The 21,607-nt window shown below is 52.7% G+C and overlaps 2 protein-coding genes across 6 annotated transcripts in view; one reads left to right on the top strand and one right to left on the bottom strand.

The window, feature by feature from the left end:
• CDON (cell adhesion associated, oncogene regulated) overlaps positions 1-4,510 on the top strand; it is a 106,854-nt gene extending 102,344 nt beyond the window's left edge. For all 5 annotated transcript variants that reach the window (XM_045483396.1, XM_045483394.1, XM_045483392.1 and 2 more), the window contains exon 20: positions 674-4,510. In XM_045483396.1, coding sequence (XP_045339352.1) covers positions 674-837 — 164 coding nt within the window. In that variant the 3' untranslated portion in view covers positions 838-4,510. The remainder of the gene's footprint in view (positions 1-673) is intronic.
• Positions 4,511-5,306: 796 nt separating this feature from the next.
• On the bottom strand, positions 5,307-15,425 carry VSIG10L2 (V-set and immunoglobulin domain containing 10 like 2). The gene is given in 13 exon segments (XM_045482451.1): positions 5,307-5,666; positions 5,812-5,864; positions 6,005-6,029; positions 6,333-6,455; positions 7,104-7,400; positions 8,325-8,615; positions 10,004-10,264; positions 10,957-11,205; positions 11,779-12,054; positions 12,787-13,062; positions 13,331-13,582; positions 13,585-13,680; positions 15,344-15,425. Coding segments are annotated over 13 exon segments (2,379 nt in total). The 3' UTR covers positions 5,307-5,568.
• Between the last annotated feature and the right edge of the window lie 6,182 nt (positions 15,426-21,607).

The following is a 21,607-nucleotide window of genomic DNA, read 5'->3' as shown; positions in this document are numbered from 1 at the left end:
GAGAGAGAGAGAGAGAGAGAGAGAAAATATCTCAAGTAGGCTCCACGCTATCAGTGTGGGGCCCTATGTGGGGCTCAAACCCACAAACTGTAGATCATGATCTGAGCTGAAATCAAGAGTCAGACGCTTAACTGATGGAGCCACCAGGCACCCCTGTAGCCTTTCTTTATTATTTTTTTTCTGTAGCCTTTCTTTAAAAAGAATTTTTTTTTTGAATGTTTGTTTATTTTTGAGAGAGACCCCATGCAAGCAGGGGAGGGGCAGAGAGAGAGGGAGACACAGAATCTGAAGCAGGCTCCAGGCTCTGAGCTGTCAGCACAGAGCCCGACGTGGAGCTCGAACTCAGGAACCGTGAGATCTCAGGTCACACCTGAGCCGAAGTCGGATGCTTAACCTACTGAGCCACCCAGGCGCCCCTGTAGCCTTTCTTTATTTGCAGGGTTTTAAAGCGTTTTTGCTTTTAGCCCTCAGATGAATTGTACAACTGTCCATGAGAGCTCAGCGTTATTTTAGATCTTTGAAACCTACTTCTTCTCTCAAAGTCAAACTCAACACAACTGGCTCTACTCTTGCTCATGATTCTTTCTTTACTGATCAAAGTAATATTTTTAGACTGTGTTGTGAAAATCAGCTTTGTGATTTCCTAATGCTCCCAAACCTTTGTGTTTTTCAGGGGACAGCTGTGTCCATTCAGAAACAGAGAACAAAATTTTAAGTTGGAATCCTCTTATTTTGCCACATGGGTCAAAGGACTGTACTGAAAAGACAGCGTGGTCTCCTCCCGGCATTCCTCTAGACAGCCCTTCAGGGGTCCTTCAGCAACCCCAAGAAACCTGAGGATGTGCACACGACTGGTCATGCTCCCACTTCAAGCCAGTACCTGCACAAAACAGGTCTGGGGATGGACTGTGTGAAGGACGTTCATTCAAATCAGAGAAAATCGTTATTTATTTTTTGTAGTAGTAATGTCATATGAATGTATCTTAAACTGTGTGCCCTTTTTTATTATTTATGCCTTAACAATTCCTATTCCTCCCTCCCCCTCAGTAGGAAACCTAGTTTTGCGTAGTTTTCAATCATCTGAGAGCGGTGGTATCATTCCATGTTTCCGAGAACCTCAGTGACCAGAAGAGCTCCTCCTGCAAGGATCCAGCCTCTTGGCCGAGAAGGCTTGAGAGGGAACTGATCTGGCTGTTCGGAAGTTTTCAGATGGAAAGCTGGCTTTTGATACTATGTTTATTAGTATTGAGAACATTTGAAATCACCCTCAGCCGTCACCTAGTGTTTATAATAGCAGGTCTCTTTTTAATTTTAGGAGTGCCTTCCACAGAAGTGATAGGGGACCTGTTGACTGTCTACACATGGGCACAAATTATGTTCCGTTTTCTAGACACTAGTCACACGGTGTCATGAACATGGTTTGAGGTTAAGGTCTGTGGGGTTATTGCATGTTGCAGAGAGGGAACCAGGGCCGGAGAGAAAAATGAATGTCCTCAGGTCCCACTACCTTAAAATCGGATTGGTTTATAAAATCATCACTGTGGGGCTCTTTTTGACGGTTCTGAGAGTAGGAACAACATAAGTTTAAAGTGGCGACTTGAAAAGAAAGGCCCACATTGTGCTCCCGGTGTCATGCCACCCGAAAATTATTATTTTCCAGCTTCCAACATGGGCAATGCTTGGAAGACGTGAATGTCAGAAAAGATTTAATTTGGAGGGAAAGGGGTATGGTCTGAAATTTCCTGACTTTTTTCAGAATGTCGTCATTGTAAACAGGCACCTGAAGCTTCGGTTAGCAGAGCTCGTAAATCACAGTTACTGCTCCCTCTGAGTGACGAGGACATTTGCAGCTGCCTTTGGAAGGCTTTTCTTCTCCACATCTAAAAAAAAAGAAACAAAAGCTCACAAAAAAACACTACTACTATTTAATAGCTATTTTAATAGCTTTTGAGTCAAGCTTTAATGGATCACTGCTTATTTTTGGATTGTGCATCCCTTGGGGGAGAAAAAAACAAATGATTCTCTTTATGTAGAGTCAAACAGTTTCAGCATAAATGAAAAAAGCTTCTTTCCCAAAAATTGCAGTGAAATAGACTAGAATACTATGTTAATCAACTGTTTATGTAAATGCGTCAATATTCCCTTACAGATGTCTATATATTTTATAAATAGAGCTGTTAGCGAAATAACGCTGTTTGAGCTGGGTCACTATGCGAGAATGTCTTCGAGTGGAATGTAGTGAATATAATTTCAGGGTCCGGTATTAGGGGTGCTGTAGAATCAAATTCTGCATTCCAGATGTCCATACCTATAGTATGCTGGATTTATGCTTCGTGTGGTGTAGATACAATTGGCTTTGGAGGGGGATATCTGCATCCCTTCTGTGATTAGCAAAGGACGGAGTCCTAGTGCACAGAATATGAAAACATGCCCTGTGTTTGCCAACCAACTCACAGCCATGCGGTCACAAAGGGAGTTTGAGAAGACTGGGAGTAAATGTTCGCAGGCAGTCATTTTGATTCAGGAAACAGAGGTATATTAGCATGAGCCTTAGGTCATAAACTGCTTTTAAAGATTGAGTTTGAATATGGGATTTGTCCACCCGGTAGAGGAGACAACTTTTACCTTTAGGGCAAACTCATTGTGGACTTGCTTTATTTATATTATTAGTAACGCTGTTTTAAGTGTTATCCCTTTTATTGTATTTTATTTATAAAAAAAAATGCCTTTATATATTGAGACATAAATATAAATATATAAATATATATATATATATATATATATACAGTTGCCTTACTGTTCAGGAGTTCTGCATTCTCCCTGACCTTGAGTTATTCTGAACTTGTATGACCTGCACAGTCAACCAGCAACCGTCCTGCCTGCTGTCGCTTCCCCGGGAAGTCCGAGGACATAGCACAGGGTGGGAGATGGCCCTAGCATTTGTGGAGTAGCTGCGGTGGACCAGGCACCGTGCTCAGTGCTGGCCTCTGCTATCTCGTTAACCCTCACAGCAAATCTGCAACATAGCCAGTCACCCACCACAGAGCCTGAACTTTAGCCCAATTTATCTGGAGCCATAATCTGGGCTCCTTCCATTTTTTTCCATACCGCTTTCCAAAAGCATGTGGTTCCCTCTTTCGATGGAACCGGTCCAGTTCTGTATGCTCTCCTCCCCTGCCGCATGGTGCCTCCGATGCCCTGACCCCACAGCCTGAGAAGCTGTGCTCGGTCCTGCAGGGGCAGAGCTGCGTGCTCTGGGTCTTTCCAGAGTCCCCGTTTCCCCCCAGGACACCCCTCACCTCTTCCTACCAGGGAATGTGATCTTCCCTCGGCTTAGTGAGCACGTCACTGGTCAGGCCTCTTCATGTGCCTTCTCGTCTTAGAATTCTCTGTGGTTCTTTGTTTTAGCATCAAACTTCCCCCGCTCCTGTCCTATCGGTTCACTATCTCCTTTTTTTCCATCACGTACCGATAGTCTGGTGATGGGTGCCGTACAGGATGTAAGCGAAATTGCAATGTTTTCAGCCTTTTGAAGTGGTCTTTTGGGAAAGCATTTCTGGGTTGTGTTTATGTTGAGTGAGTCTGTGAACACCAATACGTCTGTATCAGGCCGACCGTGTCGCAACGATCATTCCAGATACAGTACTGCAAAGAGCTTAATTTCAGAACTGAATTTCACCTGTGTTGCCCTTTTACAGCAATGACTTTGAGATGCATGTCTTTGTATCATATTGAAAAGTGTGTTTTTATTTTCCTTCAAGTTGTAATATTCTGTTTGGAACTGTACATATTTTAAGTGATGTAGCTTTGACAGGTTTTATCTGGTTGATACGACTTTATATTAAAAGGGAATGCTGCTTTCCTGTAGAGTAGCACGTGAAAATGGGGATCCTGAGATACTCCCTGTTTGTATAAAGCTGCTTAGAGCTTGTGATGGGGGTGGGTGGGTGTATGTCTTACTCTGAAATTCTTTGGAACCTCCATCCCTGTCCTCCCCTGAAAATCCCTGTGCGCGCCCCAGAGTCAAGCGAGTTAATCCCGCCTGTTCTGACCGAAGAGATCCAGGCCCTGAAGGAACAGGATCTAGGACAACAAGAGTTTTATGGGGAGGCTGGGAAAATGCCTGAGCCAAAGAGCTGTGTGGAAGGAGGCAGACCGCCTGCGGGGGTTGGGGGGAAACTCAGTATCTCTTTGGAAGGAAGACAGGAGGGAGGGAGAGGAACGCGGGGAGGAGAGTGGTCTGTGTTTACCATTAACTTGGAGCTACATCGGTGTGAACTCCTGGGTAGACAGCTCGCCTCCTCAAGGCGCAGCCCTAACAAGTCAAAGTGTCTGGGCTGTGGTGACCGGAGAGCCAGAGGGTCTTTGGCATGGGGTGGGGCCTTGTTCTGGTTTATTCCCCATGTTGAAATAAGCCTTCTTTAAACCTTAGCTCCAGTCCTGAGAGCCTTGAGAGAACTTGAAATCCCTTTTCTAATAAAGTCTAAGTCTGTGAGAACCTGAGAAGCAACTTAAGTTTCTGTCCGTCTCCTGTCTCCTTCCAGGCGCCACTTTCCTTATTCCTGGCAAGATCGTCCCTTGGCTCTCTTGCTGTTTCTTCTCATCCGAGTCCCCTGCGGAGGCAGCTCTGACTCCTGACTCTTGTAGCCCAGTTGAACAAGCATTCGTTTGTGTTTCCCCCAGATTTCAGACACACGCACACGCACGCTGGAGCCAGTGAGTCATGCTGGCAGCTGACAGGGTACGACTCTGGAAGGTCCCCTGCCAGCCAGCATCCCCCGGGCCTGGTGGCAAGAAGCCGCATCTGGAATACCTCTGCTCTGTCGTGTCGGCACAGACCCCCGGAGTCTAGCGACTGTGTGTCCCTGTGACCACTGCAGACTCCGCGACACTCTTGCACCAAAGGTCGGAGACGGACAAAGACCCTGGCATTGGCACGTGGCTCCACTACCCCTCTGATTAAGCTGGTCCCATAACCGAAGTTTGCGTTCCCGGGGGAGGAATTCGAGATCTGGAAAGTAAGGAACTCCCAGAAGGGCACCTTCCTTGCTACAGTTGAATGAAGGCAGCACACGCCTGCCTACAGGTCTTGCTTCCCATCTCCTAGCTTCCCGCCAGTAGGAGAACCCGGCTGAAGCTGGGGCCGGCCTCTCCCTGTGGGAGTTGCAACTGAAATAAGCCTCCACCGGTGAGAGCATCACGTACGATTTATTTAGCAGTTTCTCGGTTCACAGGCTTCGTGCGCCAGCAGCTGGCTTGCTCGGCAGAGCGCCAGGCACCGTCCCCAGAACCATCCTTCTCCCCGGCCCTCGGACACCCGCCTGGTCTCTTCTCCAGTTGTGGGTCTTCCTCATCCTTCCACCTCCGGGTTCCACAAGCTGGGCCAGGACTCCTCTTGGAAGCACGTCCTCCAGAGGCACGGCAGCCTTGTCCTGGTTGTGAAGGCTGGGTGTTGAAGGGGGTGGGGCAGCTGGGGTCTTCACTTTCTTGGCTCTAGGGCCGACCACACGGAGGGATCTTTCCACTCCCACCTGTCCCTGTGCGTATTTGCACCTAACTCTTGGGGCCTCATGGGGTTGCAGTCACAGTGATGGTGACGTTAACTGGAGCATCCGTGGCTTCTTGCACAGGCTCCACACCTGGGGTGGCGGGTGGGGGTTCAATGCCTACCAAGGACAGACACAAGCAGAGGAGACCGATGCCTCGGGGGCATCCCCGCCTGTTCGCAGGACAAGAGACTGAGCCTCACGCATGAAACTCAGGACTGCTGTCCTTACACATGAGTGGTCCTTGGGACGGAAGCATGCTTACCTGCCTGTTCCTCAAGGCCTTCCCTTGACTCCCTATATTGATGATTTTGCTCCCTGAGGGTGAAGTGTGAGAGTGAAGTCAGTGACAGCCTCGGTTCCCCAGCCTTCCTTTCCAATTAGAGGAAAATCCCGACACACAACCGCCGCCCCCCCCCCCCCTGCCCCGCCCAGAAGGACGAGGGTTCTGCACTCACATGGGAACAAGCAACCGACCAAGGCCTGTAGGAAGAAAAGAAAAGAAGAAGGGGTGTTAACTTGAGCAATCCACCACAGGTCCCTGGAGAGTAGCCCTCCCTTCCTTCGTAGGCCCTGTATTAGAGACTCGGGAGCATAGATGGGGATGGCCTCAGATGGCTGGGGTTGGGGGTTGGAGCCCGGATGAACCGCTAGCATTGAGGAGAAGTTACAGTTAAGGAAGAGCCTAGACCCTTTGCCCAGGGGAAGTCTGCGTCTCTCCTTGGATAGGTCTAGACCTGGCCACCTATGGACTCAAGCAACCCTGCCCTTCAGCTTTCCACTCACAGGGGACGGTCCCCGGGTGCCGGGCAGCATACTGGAACACCAGTAGAGAGGCCACCGTTGCCACCACCACTCCTGTGCCCGCTGCACCCAGCACTGCTGGATAGGCGCTGAAGGGTGGATCCGCTGGGAGGGGAGAGCGCCGGTTACATGGCTTTGGTGCCACTACTGAAACGTGACAGTGGCTTAGGGGGCGGCATGCAGGCAATGCCCTGCGGTGAGCAATCAAGAGCAAGACTTGACCCAGAGAATCTGTGAGTCAGGCCTTTCCCAAGGAAAGAGGTGCTCTGCGTGCTTTCAAGTCCCCAGCCAAGTCCCCCGTTTGTGGCACTGAAGGCCACAGGCCAGTTATCTTGGAGCTTGGGGCCGAAAGGAAGGACACCAGGAAATAAGGGAGTTCCCGGGATGGAGACAGAGCAGCAGGAAGCTGAGAGCCCACCTGTGCCCCGGGAGGTGAGACTGAGGCACAGAGTTGGGCCCCTACCCTTCTCAAATCACCGGCATCCTGTGCCTCCCCCTTCCCTATTTCTCTGGATTCAAGCTGAACTGTGGCTCCTACCCCTAGGCCCGGTGCCTCCGGAGCCTCCCAGGGAGGGACGGGAAAGACAGCCGTGACTACCGCAGGGGAGGGTGGAGAAGAGGAAAGAGACCAGGAGACAGGACTTCAAGTGGGAGGGAGGCGGAGGAAAGGAGGAGGGGAGGTCCCGCGAGGAGGAAAATGAAGCGGGTTTGGTGGAGAAAAGGTGAGTCCCTCCATGGCTGTAGCCCCGGCACCTGGTATCTTCACCTCAGAGGGATGTCCAGCCGTGTGGTGATTCAGAGCCAGGACGCGGAAGGCATAACGGACACCTGGGTCCAAGCCCCCCAGCCTCCGGCCCCTGCTCTCTGGCTCAATGTCACTGGCTGCTGTCTCCCAAGCCCCAGCTCCTGGGCTCGGGACACTGGCCCTCCGCTGCACCAGGAAGCCCGTCAGGTTCCCAGGGCCTCGGACGGCCCACTGCAGCTGGACCTCCCTCCGGTGTCTCCCGTACGTCAGGCGGCTGATGGTGACATTGGGAGGAGCTGGGTATCCTGGGGGTGAGGGCAGGGACACATACGGCACCTGCACACCTATAACCACATATGTCGGTGTGCTTGCGCCCCCAAATTGATTCCAATGCTGTTGAGAGAGAGCCAGGAGTGCGGCACCACACTGAGGTCTGTAGACCTGATCAGTCCTGTGTAGTTTCAGTCTCTGGTGCCCTAGTGTCGTCACCTACAAACTGAGGACGTTATTCTGACAGCATGGAGTGCTGCTGGCCTTTATTCAAGAGTGCATCAGGTTCATCAGGTTCACGTTCACATAAGCCCGTCTGGGTTTGTGCTTTTGAGGGCCTGTCTGTGCCTGAGGAGTTAACGGGTCTAAATTTTGGAGCCGAGGGGGCCCCTGGGTGGCTCAGTCGTTTGGGCGTCCGACATCGGCTCAGGTCAGGATCTCGCGATTCATGAGTTCAAGCCCCACGTCAGGCTCTGTGCTGACAGCTCAGAGCCTAGAGCCTCGGGGCGCCTGGGTGGCGCAGTCGGTTAAGCGTCCGACTTCAGCCAGGTCACGATCTCGCAGCCCGTGAGTTCGAGCCCCACGTCGGGCTCTGGGCTGATGGCTCAGAGCCTGGAGCCTGTTTCCGATTCTGTGTCTCCCTCTCTCTCTGCCCCTCCCCCGTTCATGCTCTGTCTCTCTCTGTCCCAAAAATAAATAAACGTTGAAAAAAAAAAAATTAAAAAAAAAAAAAAAACAAAAAAACAAAAAAACAGAGCCTAGAGCCTCCTTCAGATTCTGTCTCCCTCTCTTTCTGCCCCTCCCCCGCTCTCTCTCTCTCTCTCTCAAAAATGAACATTAAAAATTTTTTTTTTTTTAATTTTGGTTCAGAGGATTCCTGCGTCTTTCCACCTGCAGGGTTACGGCTGGAGGTTTCCCCATGCCCCTCGCCACGCAAACACCCACTACCCCTCACTCACTCAGGACCTCCAACAGGACGTTCCGACTGCTGTTCCCTAAGGCATTGTGAGCCACGCACTGGTAGGTGCCCCTGTGGCGTGCTGGGTCAGTGTCCCGGATGCTAAGGTGGAGCTGGGCCCCCTCAGGGTGCAGCATGAATCCAGAAGGGCCAGCTTCCACTTGCTGTCGCTGGGGTCCCAGCCAGAGGAGCTGGACAGGTGGCGTGCCCCCCAGGAGGGCACACCCCAGCCAGGCCTCTCCCCCTTCCAGCACGGACACCTGGGGCTTAGCCACTGCCACCTGTGGGGCTTCTGCAGGGACAGAGAGGGTAAGGCTGGAAGGTGTCCCCCGTGCCTGGGCTAGTGGGAAGGCTTGGGGGTAGCCCAGCAGTGGAGGGGATAGGGAGGGGAAACAGGAGAGATGGGGCCAGTGGAGTCGGCAGCGGAGCTTGTCTTGGGCCAGTCTGCTGCCTTTTCCAGGATCCCGTTCTATGCCAGAGTCCTGCCACAATCTGCTTCCAGATTTCTTGATAATAACAGTGTGCCTTCAGGCCCCAACTCTAGTCTCAGCTCCTATAGGTGGGGCCCCTGCCTTATTCACCCCTGTGTTAACCGGCTCCCTCCTAGTACCTGGCATGGGGCCTCCTAATACCTCCCTAATAGCCCACCAGCTCCCACCCCCAGGGCATTGGGCTGGGCCCAGAGCAGATGCTTTTTATGGACTGAGTCCTAAAGACCCAGAGTTTCAGGTGTCAGTGAATCTCCTAGGATAGAATTTCCAACCCCCCAAGACTGAGTAATAAGAGAGGGAAATATTCCCAGATGAGGGCCTTCTGAGAGCCCAGGGAGGCTGTCACCAAGCCCCTGGAGACCAAGATGTAAATCATTTTGTGCGAACTGTTATATGTGACTGTGTGTTTTCTCACATTTTTCACTTCAGTATTTAACTCTTTTTCGCGGAGTTGGCAATAAAAAGGACTGGCAGGGCCAGATGAGGACAGAGAAGGAAACCAGACCAAAACAAATAGAAGCAGTGAGAGAGGAAGAGAGGGACCTCTGACACCTGAAACACTAATGCAAGGCAGGAATATAATCAGGCACCTCTCATGCAAATTGATGCAAATGAGGGAGGCAGAATCCCTCAGGCAAATGAAGGAGACAGACTCCCTCATGCAAATTGATGCAAATGAGGGAGACAGAATTCCCTCACCGGCTAGACAGGGTGCTGCCCAATAGCGGTAGCCCCTGGTCACACGGGACTGTTGCACACTTGAAAGGGGGCCAGACCACACTGAGATGGGTTATAAGTAAACACACTGGATTTTGAGGACAGTTGAATAAGATACCTCATTCATAATTGTTTATTATTAAACATCGAAGTAATAATACGTTGGATATATTGAGTTCCATAAAATGTTTCTCTTATTTCTTTGTACTTTTTTTAAATGTAAAATTTTAAATTATATATACGGCTCACCTATTTTTATTGGGCAACACAGACCCAGACCAAACCCCCTGACTTTATGGATCGAAACAACTTGAGTTCTGGGAGGTGAGGTGACTCAGTCTCCTGACTCACTTTGCATTCCAGCGCAGACACTCCCCCCCCCCCCCCCCCCCCCCGCAGAGGCCCTCATCACGATTCCAAAGGGCTGCTCTCCCACCTCAGCCCCAGAACCAAGCCACCAGCCCCTACTCACCCAGCAGGAGCCGGCAGTGGGGGTCAGGGACCCTGAGTGGGTGACTGCCCCTGCAGGTGAACTCCCGGCCAGCCAGATCGTCCTGGGTATGCAGGAGGTGGATGGCCAGTGAGGGGCTAGTGGTGCCCAGGGGTTGCTGCTGTCCATCCAGCCAGCTCAGCATGGCACGGGGCTCGCCTCCAGGCCACTCACAGCTCAGCATGATGAACTGGTCTCCAACTGTGGCTGTGGTCCAGCAGGTGGGGCTCCGGAGGGGTTCCCCTGGATAGGGAATAATGGCTCAGCCTGGCCCTACAGGAGGAGGAAGGGCTTGGTAGGCTTACCCCACCCCACCCCTCCTTCCTTCATTTATTGCTCACTCACTCATTCCTCCATTGACTCAGTAACTCGTTCATTCATTCATCATTATTGAGAGCTAGCCATGTACCAGAGAAATAGTGAGAACAGACACCAAGCAAACAATGACAATATAATTTGATGAATGCTAGAGTACAGGTAGAAAGACAAACTATGTGGGGCTTTAGGGAGAAGCACTTTGAAGATAGGATGGCATCTGAACTTGGTCTTGGGGGGTGGGTAAAAATCTCCAAAGCAGAGAGAAAGCTGAAGGCACATTTCAAGACCAACATGCAATAGGGCAGTAGAAGTATAGTGTAAGGTCAATGACAGCCTGCTGACCCCAGAGGCTGGGAGACAGGAAGGCGTCACAGGGCTCCAAGCCCAAACTGTGGAGGACAGGGCAGTGTGGCTGGACGCCCGGCTGGAGTGGAGAGGAGGTTGGAAGGAAGAGTCAGAGCTGAGTGCTGCCCACCTCCTTGCTACATGGCAAGTCTTGGTGTTTGCGATCCGGAGCCGCATCTCAGGTCCCAGGGCTCCTCTAAGGCTCTCCCCGGGCTCCCACCCACGCCTCTGCCTGGAACATCCGAGCCCTGCTGTTTCCTGTGTCCACTCACACAGTGTGATCCTGCAGAGGGCGGGCAGCGCCAGGGCTGGGTGCTCGCCGGCACAGGTGAAAACGCCGCCGTTAGGGAGCTGGGTGGTGCCACGACTCCAGGTGACATTGCTGAGAGCAGCAGGGCCAGTTCCCCGGGGCCCTTCCCACCGCAGCCGGGCAGCTGGAAGCCCCCCCTGCCAGGCGCAGACCAAGGTCACAGCCCCAGGGGTGGGGAGCGCAGAACAGGAGGGCTGCCCCTCAGGGGGATCTGGGCAGAGAAGTGGGTGAGGATAGGGCTGGACAGACTCCGCTGCCAGGGCACCGTGGCCCCCGGGCCCAGCTTAGAGGCCCGGAGGCCACAGGGTCAAGGGTAGGAGAAGGAGCGAGAAGTGGGTGGGAGGGAAACGACTCGATTTCTCTGAGGAGCTGGAGAGCAAAGAGCTGAGCTCTCAGGTCAGGGGCAGGAGCTGACGGGGTGAGCGGGCGTTCAGAGCCCCTGAGGAATCCCAGAGGCCCGTGGAAGCCCCCAGAGGGGGCAAGTTTCCCCCTTGCCTCTTCTTTGCCACTGGGTGCTTTGCCTCACGGTCATTTCTCTACCCTTCTCTGTGCCTCAGTTCAGTCCCCAAGGCCGTGGGAAGAATCACTTGAGGATGAGGTCGACACAGGGTCAGGGGCTTCCTCTCTCCCTGTCCCTTCCCATAGCTTTCTCAGCCTGTCCCCCTGCTCTCCACACCTCCCTCTCCTACAACGTCTACACCGCTTTCCACAGGGCGCCTGGAGTCTGCCAGAACACAGGGCTGTGGTGGTCCTGGCTTTGAGCGGCCCCTTCCCCCACACTCACAGTAGATGGTGAGCCTGACGGTGGTCTGGCTGTGGGTGTCCAGGCGGCTGTTGTGGGCCAGGCAGGTGTACAGGCCTGTGTGGGCACGGCTGGCGCTGGCGATGGTGTAGGCGGGCCCCACTTGGACCTGAGTGTGGTCGCGGAGCCACACGTAGTGACAAGGGGGGTTGGATGCAGCCCGGCAGCTCAGGGTCACCTCTTCCCCCTCACCGGCCCAGAAACCCTCCTCGGTCAAGCCCAGTGGCTCCACCGTGATCACAGGATTGTCTGGACCATCTGGGGGGCAAGGAAGACTCGTCACATCTCTCCAGTCTTCATTCCCTGACTCACTCATGTAATCGTCACCGAACTCACCAAAAAGCTTGTACTATGGACCTTCTATGTCAACCACTGGGCTAGGCCCCCGAGGAGCTCAGAGTCTGCGGGCCATAGGCACCGTCCAGTGTAGGTGTTCAGGGTCCATGGAGGCAATCACCCTAGGCTGTGGGAGGCTTCCCTGAGGGACTGAGTTTGGGGTATGACAAGAGTTGGCTAGGCAGGAGGGGGTGCCAACCTTCCCAGTTTGCCCAAGATGGAGGGGCTTCTTGGGACTGGGACTGTTGGCCTTTGACTTGGTCCAACTTGGACCAACTTGGACCAACTTGCTGCCCTCTCTCCCTATTGTGTCCCTCCTCCCTGTTTCCTCAGGGTTCAGTTGGTCCCGAGAGACCTTCAGGTTCAGCCCAAAGGCAGGCTCTGTGGGCCATCCCCTTTACCGTAAATATGCGTAAAATTGTGACTCTGAACGTATGCCCATTTTCCTGGGAAGAGGGGCCCACGAGCTTGAAAAGGTTAAAACCCCTGTCCTAGACCTGTATTTTGTACCAGCGGGCCCAGTGCCCTGATGTTCTTGCCTTCCGGAGCCTCTCAGAGGGCCGTGGCCCTCCTGGGGGCCCTGAGGTGTGGCAGGAGGCAGAGTTAAGACCACGTGCCCCCCCCCCCCCCCCCCCCCCCACCAATCTGACTCACAGACGACATCAAGGAAGTTTCCATCACTGCTCAGCCGGTTGACGGCGTTGCGGGCGCTGCACGCGTACCAGCCCAGGTGCGTCCTGTTGACTGGGTCCAGCTGAAGCAGTTGCCCTGTGACCTCTACCAGGTCCTCCTCAGGGCCTCGAGGTGCCTGATGTCTCCAGGCAAAAGTCACAGGCTCTGTGCCCTCCCGTACCGCACATGTGGCCACCACGGAGGTCCCCTCCACTGGGGATGGGTCACTCAGTCTCACCTGAGGCTTTGATACGGGCACTGGCCAGGGGAAGGAGAGGCCTTGTGTTTATCGCAGACCCAGGCCATGCCCGGCTGTGTCTCATGGCTCAGCCCTTGCTGGCTGGGGGTTGGCCTGCCCATGGGGCCCTGACCATCCCTTTCCTAGGACCCCAGGTTTTCTCGCCCCCCCGGGAGGCAAGGACCGGTGGAACCGGGGCCCGCCCCAATGCAATGAGAAGCAGATGCAAATAGAGGCTAAACGGCATGCAGAGCAACCCAGGTCACCCGTCCCAGCTAGACTCCTCACCCAGCACGGCCAGAGTGAGGTAGGAGTAGGTGGTGTGGAGCTGGCCACCGGCCGCGTGCAGGGCCTGGCACAGGAAGTGGCCACGGGCGCCCTCTCGCAGCTCCTGAAGCACCAGGCTGCTGTTCCAAAGACTCACGGCCCCCAGCGTGGAGGCCCCGGCCTCCACCTTGGACTCTGCTCCATTGGTGACAGCCACAGGTCGGGGAATCAGCGAGCCCAGGGGAGTGAAGCTCCAGAAGACCACCAGGGGGCGGGCCCAGAGCCACAGGCCAGCTCCACAGAGCCGCCCCGCACTCCTTGAATGGCTGTGGCCTCCTCGTCAGGGGCTCTGCGTGTCAAGTGGGGCTGCCCTACAGACAGAGTGGGAATTCAGGACATCTGGGCTGTGTTGGGCTCTCCTCCCTCCCCTCCTCTGGCCCTTCCTCCTTCTCCTCCTTGGAGTTAGTGGGGAAGCGACAGTGTCTGAGGGAGCTTTGGAGTTTCCTGTCGGGCCGTGCCAGAGCAGGCAGCCTGGGGGAGTCCTTGCCTGAGATCAGGGAACAGACTGGAGCTGAGGTTCCCATCCCCAGGTGCCGGCAGACCACTGTGGAAGACTGATAAAAATACATATTCCTGGGCCTCATCTCAGAACACCGACTCAGAATCCCCAGGCATCAGGGCCCAGGAATCTGTATTTTTAACAAGCATCTAGAAGTCAGTCTGATGATCAGCCCGAGATGGGAGATCTACACGGCCACTGGTAATCGAGGCTGTGGGGGTCTCTGTGTAAAGATTCCAGGGAGATTCCAGACCCACTACGGCAAAGGGAAGATGACCCCAGCCTGCCATCAGCCCATCCAGCACGTATGCATCAACTGCTAACTACAGAGTACCTGCTCTGTACCAGGCACCAGGGTTACAAGGACAGATGAGCTGCCCCAACCCGGTTCTCATGGATCTTTTCAGTCTATCAGGGAGTCTGACATTAAACAGCCATCACAGAGTAAGGCTGTCAACGGGTGTTTTTTTTTCTGATCAGGACCTAGTATGGAGCCCCAGCATCTGCCTGAGGACCATGTTCTCCTGTCTCCTATGGCCAAATAATGATACTGTGCTGGGCTTTGGCACGTGTGGATGATGACAGCACCTCAGAAGACAAGCAAGGCACAGAATATCTGCTGACCTTGCCTGTAACGATAATAGCATCCGCTGAGACTCTGAAGCACGAAATCACGGTCTAAAACCACATGGCAGGTGGTGGAGCTGGGATTGGAGCCTGGCTCCCAATCTCAGACTCTTTCCACAGCTGCCAACTTCTCCAGGCAGAAGAGAAGACAGGCACGGAGCTGGAGGGAAGGGATCAAGGGCCAAATTCTGCTCTTCCCTCGAGCAAGAAGCAAAAACAACCCAGAAACTGGTTCTTCCCAACCCTGGGGACACTGCTGTGGCCCCAGCCACCAGCATCTCTCACCTAGCCTATCTCCAGATGCTCTCAGCTCCCAGGAAACCATCTGTCTTGAAGGGAATGTTTGGGGAGGGGGGTGTGCCTGGGTGGCTCAGTTAGTTAAGCGTCTGGCTCAGGTCACGGTCTCGTGGTCTGTGAGTTCGAGACTCGCATCCGGCTCTCTGCTGACAGCTCAGAGCCTGGAGCCTGCTTTGGATTCTGTGACTCCCCCTCTCTCTGCCCCTCCCAGCTCATGGTCTGTCTCTCTCAAAAATAAACAAACATTTAAAAAATTAAAAAATAGAGCGGGGGGCGGGGGGAACGTTTGGAAGCCCAGATCGGACCATGTCACTCCATGCTTACAACCCGCCAGTGGCCCTCAGGATAACCCCAGGCTTCTGAAGGTGTTCCGGCCCTGCCTCCCCCACTCCTGGCACATAGCGGTCGCTCAGGGAGAGCTGGTTAAGGCCTAGCAGATGAACAAAGTGGATGGACTTGGCAGAATGGCCACAAAAGTGTAAAAGGGGGGATCCCAAAGAAGAAAGGGAAGAAGTAACAGGATGGGAGTATCAGGTCCGAGTATCACTCACCCGAGGCCCCTCGATGCAGAAGGCAGAGGGGTGTCAGCAGCAGGAGACTGAGCGGTTTGTGCAGAGCCCTCTGACGCACCATGGTCTCATCTCCCTGGGTGGCTGTCCATGTGGGGCTCCTGCCTGACTCTCGGGAGCTCTCTCTCCAGAGCAAAGCCCAGCCCTGGAAGGATTGGGGGTCTGGCTCGGGTGGCCAACCTCAGCCTTCCGACACCACCATCCCGCTCTCCTGTTACCCTCACTGTCCCAATGACAAGTGAATTATTTACCAGATGATTCACTCCATCCATAATGCAGAGATGGGAGGGCGAGACCTAGCTGGGGCACACACCTCGGGGACAGCCCTGAGCTCCCCTGGCATTTCCATTTCAATGAGAGTATAACGTTAGAGAGTCGCTGAGCATAAATTTGAGAACAGCCCAACCACATCAAGTGCAAGCACCTGCCCGGCACAAGCCCCCCGTATGCAGCCCTCCGGACCTCAGGGACAAGGACATCAAAACACGTCATTGAATGCCTTTCGTCCCCCCTAGTGTTTTCCTCCTGTTTTGTTGGGAGAAGCTGGTAGAGGGCTGGAAGGAGCTCAGGAGTCCAACACAACGCCAAAGTTTGGGTTTGACTGTCGAGCTATGACACTTCTGGAAATTTCTGAACCTCTCTGAGCTTTAGTTTCTTCACAGATAAAGTGGGATAATAACACATTTTTTCTAAGGCTATTGTGAATATCAGATAAAAACCTTATATTCACATACGGAGGGACTTCTCGGGTGCTAGTAAAGTCCTATTTCTTGACTTGGGTGGGGGTTACAGTTCATCAAACTATCCACGTACACAGGCACGCAAATACTTGGGTCAGGCGCCCAGCGTGTAGTTGGTGCTGTCCTTCGCGCTCCCAGCTGGATCTGATCTATGAAGCATGGACCAGCTTTCCTGTGGCATAGCTGTCTCTGCCAGACAGCCTGACATGAGGTCAGTTTTCGGTCTTCTGGTGCAGGGTGAGGGATAGGGTGAGATTCCCGGACCCCAGTGGGATGGGGTATCTGGTGTCAGGTTCATCAGGGCTCAGCTGGGACAGAAGCCGTCAGAGCTGAGTGCCCCACAGGCTCCTCCTGGGCTCCGAGGTGCTCACCGGGGCACTCTCGGCTTCTCACTTGCCCCAGGCTAGTGGACAGACCCCTGTCCCACTTTCATTCAGTCATGGCCAAGGTCCTTCCACACCCTCCTTTGGGTCATGAGCCTCTATTCCCTCCTAACTGGGCTTTGAACAGAATGACGGAGGGTCCCTGGGAGTCGGGCTCCCACAAAGCAGGGACGACATGTTTTCCTGACACTACTCACCAGTCCGTATGGCTCACTCCTCTTGACCACCCCCCCCACCCCAAACTGGGAATATCTTAATGTTCCTTTGGGAGCAAAAGAAATTCTTTGGGATCTGGCATTGCTGTCTGCCTCAAGATGGCCACAGCCCCTGTCTTTAGAGAAAACATGAGCATCCAGGCAGAATGAGTCAGGAAACCTTAAAGGATATTTGATCTTGCAGCAAGAATTTGTGCTGGCCTTGAAGTTAGCCAGAAGTTCCTCTTCCGCGTGTGGAATTGGCCCCTGCGGCCAGCCTTTTCTCACCCAGAGCCATCAAGATCACAGAAGATGTTGGGAATGCAAGCTGGTGCAGCCAGTCTGGAAAACAGTATGGAGGTTCCTCAAAAAACTAAACATAGAACTACTTTACGACCCAGCAATTGCACTACTAGGTATTTATCCAAGGGATACAGGTGTGCTGTTTCGAAGCACCCCCATGCACCCCCATGTTTATAGCAGCACTATCAACAATAGCCAAAGTATGGAAAGAGCCCACATGTCCATCAATGGATAAATGGATAATGAAGATGTGGTATATATATATATATACAATGGAGTATCACTCGACAATCAAAAAGAATGAAATCTTGCCATTTGCAACTACGTGGATGGAACTGGAGGGTGTGATGCTAAGTGAAATTAGTCAGAGAAAGACAAAAATCATATGACTTCACTCATATGAGGACTTTAAGAGACAAAACAGATGAACATAAGGGAAGGGAAACAAAAATAATATAAAAGCAGTGAGGGGGACAAAACAGAAGAGACTCATAAATATGGAGAACAAACTGAGGGTTACTGGAGGGGTTGTGGGAGGGGGGGATGGGCTAAACGGGTAAGGGGCACTAAGGAATCTACTCCTGAAATCATTGTTGCACTATATGCTAATTTGGATTTAAATTTTAAAAAATAAAAAATAAAACTAAAAAAAAAGATCACAGAAGATGTGGGCAGTGCTCCCCAACCCACTCTGCCTCCTTAGTGAGGGAGATTCTGGAAGGGAGAGTCAGGGAAGAAGGTGTATTAGGATTCTCCAGAGAAACAGAACCAATAGGATGTGTGTGTCTACAGAGAAAGAGATTTCTTTTTTTTTTTTTAATTTTTTTTAATGTTTATTTATTTTTGAGAGAGAGAGACAGAGTGCAAGTGGGGGAGAGGGGCAGAGAGAGAGGGAGACACAGAATCCGAAACAGGCTCCAGGCTCTGAGCTGTCAGCACAGAGCCCAATGTGGGGCTCCAACGAACAAACCGTGAGATCATGACTGAGCTGAAGTCCAGTGCTTAACCAACTGAGCCACTCAGGTGCCCCGAGAAAGAGATTTCTTTTAAGAAGTTAGCTCACATGATTACGGGGGTGGACAACTCCCCAGATCTGTAGTCAGCAAGCTGGAGGCCCAGGAGAGCCTATGGTGTGAGTTCCAGGTTGAAGACTGGAAAGCTCGAGACCCAAGAAAGGCTGATGCTTCAGTCCAAGTCCAAGGGCAGAAGAAGATTGATGCCCTACCTCAAAGCAGTCAGACAGGAAGAGTTCTCTCTTATTTGGGGGGAAGGTCCACCTTTGTGTTCCACCCAGGCTTTCAACTGATTGGATGAGGCCCACCCACATGGTGGGGTTGGGGGGCAATCTGCTTGACTCAGTCCACTCATTCAAATGTGAATCGCATCCAGAAAACACCCTCACAGACACACACAGAATAATGTTTGATCAAATATCTGTCACACCGTGGCTCTGTGAAGTTGACACCTAAAAATTGACCGCCCCCAGCCCCCACCCACCCACCCAGGGCAGAGCTACAGTCCTGTCTGGAAGGGAAGAGGAGGCATGACCAGAATGGGCGAGCAGGTCTAGGGCTCCTGTCTCGGATGCTATAGGAGCACAGGGGCCAGGAGAGGCTCCTGTGCCCAACAAAGTGCAGTGGTCAGAATACAGCTTTGCCTCTTCATTATCGTGTGAACTTGGCATGTAACTAACCCCTCTGAGCCTCAGTTTCATTTATATAATTGTTTCCTTGAGAAAAATAAATGGTCTTATGCATATATAGCGCCTGTCTATTAAAATTATTTATGCCCCTTGAACTGAAGAAAGTCAACAATTAACTCAACAAACATTTCTTGAACATCTACTAAGTGCTAGGCATCGTGCTACCGATGGCAGGGCACCTTCCTGTCTCTTTTCCCCTCTTTCCCAAAGAGCATCAGCCAAGCCAGGGTAACCTGGTACTGTGCTTTTGCTCTGGGCATGCTCAGTACCCAGGCTCTGGGGCAGGTGAGGCTGTAGGCTCCCCGTGTTTCGGTGCCTGCTTCGCATCCTCCCCTCCTGCCCAGGTCCTTTGCAGGGCCCCTCACTGTGGGGCTTCCATCGACAACCTTCCTGGGTCCCAAGGGCTCACATCAGCACCTGCGTCATTGCTTTGCGAGATCCTGGAGGGAGGAGGAAGGGGTGGTCTAGAGACAGGAGCGATGAGGGGCCAACTCGGGAGTGTTCTCTTGGCTCAACTCAGAGGGTAACAAGGATGGACTTGGGGATCCAGACTCTTGACTTGTTTGAGCTGAAAGTTTGGAGAACCAGGGCTGAGGGCTCTGAATGGGTCAGTGAGACCCACCTTAAGGCAGAGGAGGCCTCCAGTAGCCTTCTGGAGAGATGGCCCTTCAGCCCCTTCTATTGGCCAACTTTGGGTGGGCATTGCAGTAGCTGTATGACCCCGGGCAAGCAACATACCCTGAACTTCCTTGTCCTCATCTTTAAAATGACCATGATAATGACTACTTTTTCTTTTTCTTTTTTTTTTTTTATAAATTTTTTTTAACGTTTTATTTATTTTTGAGACAGAGAGAGACAGAGCATGAACGGGGGAAGGGCAGAGAGAGAGGGAGACACAGAATCGGAAGCAGGCTCCAGGCTCTGAGCCATCAGCCCAGAGCCCGACGCAGGGCTCGAACCCACGGACTGCGAGATCGTGACCTGAGCTGAAGTTGGTTGCTTAACCGACTGAGCCACCCAGGCGCCCCATAATGACTATTTTTTCAAGTTATTGGACAGATAAGATGCGACCACACATACCAAGCACCTTGTAAGCCCCTAGCACATAGTATACACTCAATAAACGTTCATTCTTGCCCTCTTTCTGTTTCGGGTGAACTAGAATCTGCCTTCCTGACGCTGCTATTGTCAGGGTTGAGCTCTTCCCCCGAAACTTCGCAAAATTACTCCTATCCCTCTTCCAAATGAAAGTCATTCAGAATTTGAAAACAGCATGTCCAGTCCTTGTATTCTCTACCTAAATAATAATACCATTTATCGCCAGGAATGTGCTGCATGGGCTGGGTGTTTTCAACACTCCATGAGATAGTACTGCTATCCACATTTTACCAATGGGCTCAGATTCCCTCTACTTTTTTCCCCCGATGAATCGATCCCCCATTCTCCTTGTAGCTCCATGACCTTTGAGCACTTTCCAGTTTGTCCCCACCTGAGACGGTCCCCTCAGGGCGGGCCAGAAGCCCGTGGAACTGCTGGGTTCCTTTTCTCTCTGACAAGAAGACTCAAAATCCCTCTCGGTTACAAACTGTGTTACAGTTTTGCCGATCCATCCAGCTAACATTTATTTCTGTGTTCTTGGGTCCTCACCTAGGCCCAGGAGGAAGCCTGGACAGAACTCAGTATTCTGAGAGGAGATGGTGGCTCCACGGGGCTCGCTGGGGTCTTTGGCCAAAGTAGTGGTCCGGCTACAACACGCGCTCGCGGTTCCTGGCCGCTGCCTCACTTTCTGGGAAACTTCTGCCTCACTGTGGGCAGCGGCACGTCAGACTTCTCCAGGCTGTTGCGACCATTTTGAACCCTGATTCTGAAACCTGAACAGAATGTGGAAGGATAGGGACAGCTGGACTGGAGCAGAGGAAGCAGATGCTCCTGGAAAAAAAAAAATGGCTTTTCCACATGTGTCCATGTGTGCCTTGTCAGAGGCCAGCCATAGGCCCTCGGGGACCCCAGCAGGAGATGAGCTGAGGGCTGGAGAGGAAATGGGCCAGAGGCTCCGCAGTGGTGGTGGCTCCCGCTGTGTTCCTGGCTGAGAGGAGGAGGGGGAGGGCAAGAGGGACAGAGGGCCCTGCAGGGGTCACCGCTTAGTCACTTTGTTAATTGCCCTTTGGAGACCGGAGAGGAAATGAACGAGGCCCTAGATAGAGGGGTGAGGAAAGGGAGACCAACGGATCAGGAGAGGAAGGCAGGGGAGGACTAAGCTGAGGTGTGACTGTGGTGGCTAGTGCCCCCTTTGGGGGACGGGAGGCAGGCCTGTTCCCTGTGCCAGCTCTGCCTGGTAGCCAGCCCTCCTTCCATCGGCTGTACCGTTCCCGAGACTTTCACAGCCAGCCCTCCCACGCCACTGTGGGTGGGATACTCTGTCTCTCTGGGCCTCTGTTTCCTCATCAGTTAAAAATGGGGTTGTCGTGCCGGCCCAGCGGCTTCTCAGGGTTGTCATAAGAGCTGGAGGAGCGGGTGCGTCGGAGAGGACGGCGAGAAGCAGGAACCGCTGTGCAAACGCATGGGGGTGTGGACAGAGCAGAGCTTGGAACCAGGCGGGTGTTCAGATCCCGGCTCTGTGGCCCTCTGGCAGAGTGACACCAAGCATGTTACGTCCCCGCTCCAGAGCTCAGTCCTTTTCCGTACACGAGGCTGATTCTTCAGCATACGCCACAAGAAAAATGTTGTTAATTCGGTTTTGTGAGATACTAGTTTTGTGATTATGGAAGGCAATGTTCCTACTTTTCTTAGATGAATGCTAAGACATTCAGGGATGAGATGGAATGATGTCTTCAGTTTATTTTTCTGCAAAAATAAAGCAGGTCTTTAGTTCTACTTTGCCATGAGGATTTTTATAGGGCAGATGCAAAACCTGCTTGACATCA

This window comes from Leopardus geoffroyi, chromosome D1 (genome assembly GCF_018350155.1).
Source record: "Leopardus geoffroyi isolate Oge1 chromosome D1, O.geoffroyi_Oge1_pat1.0, whole genome shotgun sequence".
NCBI classification, from domain to species: Eukaryota; Metazoa; Chordata; class Mammalia; order Carnivora; family Felidae; genus Leopardus; species Leopardus geoffroyi.
This window is presented reverse-complemented; position numbering and strand designations above follow the sequence as displayed.